A 2,135-nucleotide genomic window follows, 5' to 3' on the forward strand; every position below is an offset into this window, starting at 1 on the left:
AAAAATGCAATAAGACATTTATTCTTACAGTTCGCACCGGCCGAAATGGCGGAGTGTGTGCGATGACTGGGTCGACAGGAGACTGGAGGGCCGACAGGGCGTCACCACACCAGTCCACGTACTGTACAACACTTACCTCAGCGAGAACCCAAAGCATTACATGGACATAGCACAGGTATGAATCAGCTTTTTAATGAACTGAAGGATAGGTCTTTCGTCTGTAAATTCTGAAATTAATTTCAATGCATAATTGACTTGGAATCCCACTGATATGAATGCTGATTTTGTTTTCAGTTCGGGAAAGTCCTGAAGTCCAGATTCAAGAACCAGAAGTGCCGACGCGGAGGTCAAGGAGCTCAGATTTACGTCTACAAAAATGTCGCCATCAAATCTCTGGACGAAACCAAGGGTGACGTCAGTCCATCTGACCCTCGCCTAGCGACCAGCAGTGACGTCACTCCCCCACTCCCATGTTCTGCCACCCTCAGTGATGTCACTGCCTCCCACCCACGCCCAGCAACCACCAGCAACGCCTCTCCCCCACCCCCATGTTCCACCAGCCTCAGTGATGTCACTCTGTCTCCTTCGCGGAGTGCCACCCCCAGTGACGTCCGAGACCCTTCTCCAACACAGCCCTCCAAGAGGAAGGCTTCTGCAGAGTCCTCCATCATTCCTAAAAAGCGAAAGTTCTTTTTCGAGAACAGCCTTCCTCAGGGCACACCTCCCGATAGTCCTGCCGCTGAGTCCTTCGTCAGCAGGAGCGAGCACAGCGCTTCTCCTGCTGCCCCAAATGTGGCGTCTCAGCAGGAACCAAGCGAGAGGGCAGCCTATGGCAGTGGCGTGTGCGAGCCAACTCAATTCCTGGCAAATGTGAGCAACTCTAATGATCATCTGCTAAGTGATGCCAATAGTGAAAAGTTGTCTAGAAGTAAACACTGGTTGCCAGCCCTTGTTGAAGATAGTGGAGGGACCGTTGACTTAACTTTAGATCATTTTTCGAAAAAAATAAACTTAAAACGAATTGCATTCGAAAAAGATAGCATCGGAAACAAAAATTATAACAAGTCAAACTTAATAACTGCCCATAAAACAGACAATATTATACCTCCAGTTGCCAGTGAAAATCTAAGTGACTCGAAAACACTGACTTCTATTGAAAACAACTTACCGGAAATTGAAAGGGTTAACAATATTATCAATGTCAACTTCAATTTACTCTGCACATTGTCTCCTCAGAGCCAGTCTCCAAAGTACAACTTACAGCCAGCCTCACAAGCTGCATCAGTGGCACCTAAAGAGACCAACCTTTGGGACGAGGAACAGCATGTTGTGAGTGGACGAGAAAGTCCTGTGGAGGCCCAAGGGATCAGCTGCAGGATGGCAGTAGGACGCAAGTGGGTGGACGCTCAGCTGAGGGACAATCCTGGGGCGAGGACCTTTGCGTGGGAGGTGGCAGCAGCTTATGCCCGCGATCATCCGGACGAACCTCTTCCTGATACCAGCGTAAGTAGACAGTTCTGTAGTGCTTGCTGTTATCATACTTTTGACATTGAGAACCATTATGTGTGGAATGTTCATTAGTCCAACACTGGTCTCCCTCTTGACTTTGCAAGAATAGAAACATATTTTAAGTTTCCATCTACTTTGTCTAATATTTTCTATAACTTTTTCTTTCCAGATTGCTGTGCTTATCCGAAACAAATTCCCGTCCAGAAGAAAAGCCTTCAAGCAAGGTCCTGTTACTACGTATTACTTCCAAGGCCTAGAACTTGTAAATCACAAAGGACTATGTGAAGTTCCAGTTGTGAAAAAGCACAATGGGCCTCCAAGCAATATGGAGGATATGGCTACTCCATCAGTCAACTCTTTTCTATCTAGAGCAGAAGCCTCCACCCTCGTCAATATATCAGAGGATGGCAAACCAATCAGTGTTATAAATCCTCCAGCCCAAACTGTGTTTATTAGAAATGGCCTCCCATGTGTATTTCTGAAGGTCAAACCCTTCATTATGAGGCCATCCAACCCTCAACTGAAAATTGGACATGAGGAAGCTCTTGATAAGCAGGAGGACAGCATTTCCTATGGGGTCCCTTATTCAGCCAAAACAAAAAGAAATCTTATTTGGGTTTCACAGC

At 46.5% G+C, this 2,135-nt stretch overlaps 1 protein-coding gene across 1 annotated transcript in view; it reads left to right on the forward strand.

Annotated features, from left to right (window-relative positions):
* Positions 1–34: 34 nt before the first annotated feature.
* The window catches only part of LOC119588323, a 3,375-nt gene continuing 1,274 nt past the window's right edge, over positions 35–2,135 (forward strand). Inside the window, exons 1-3 of the mRNA XM_037937014.1 lie at positions 35–175; positions 295–1,503; positions 1,679–2,086. Of these exons, the coding sequence (XP_037792942.1) occupies positions 161–175; positions 295–1,503; positions 1,679–2,086 (1,632 nt within the window). The 5' untranslated portion in view covers positions 35–160. The remainder of the gene's footprint in view (positions 176–294; positions 1,504–1,678; positions 2,087–2,135) is intronic.

The sequence above is a fragment of the Penaeus monodon genome, chromosome 23 (genome assembly GCF_015228065.2).
Source record: "Penaeus monodon isolate SGIC_2016 chromosome 23, NSTDA_Pmon_1, whole genome shotgun sequence".
Taxonomy (NCBI): domain Eukaryota; kingdom Metazoa; phylum Arthropoda; class Malacostraca; order Decapoda; family Penaeidae; genus Penaeus; species Penaeus monodon.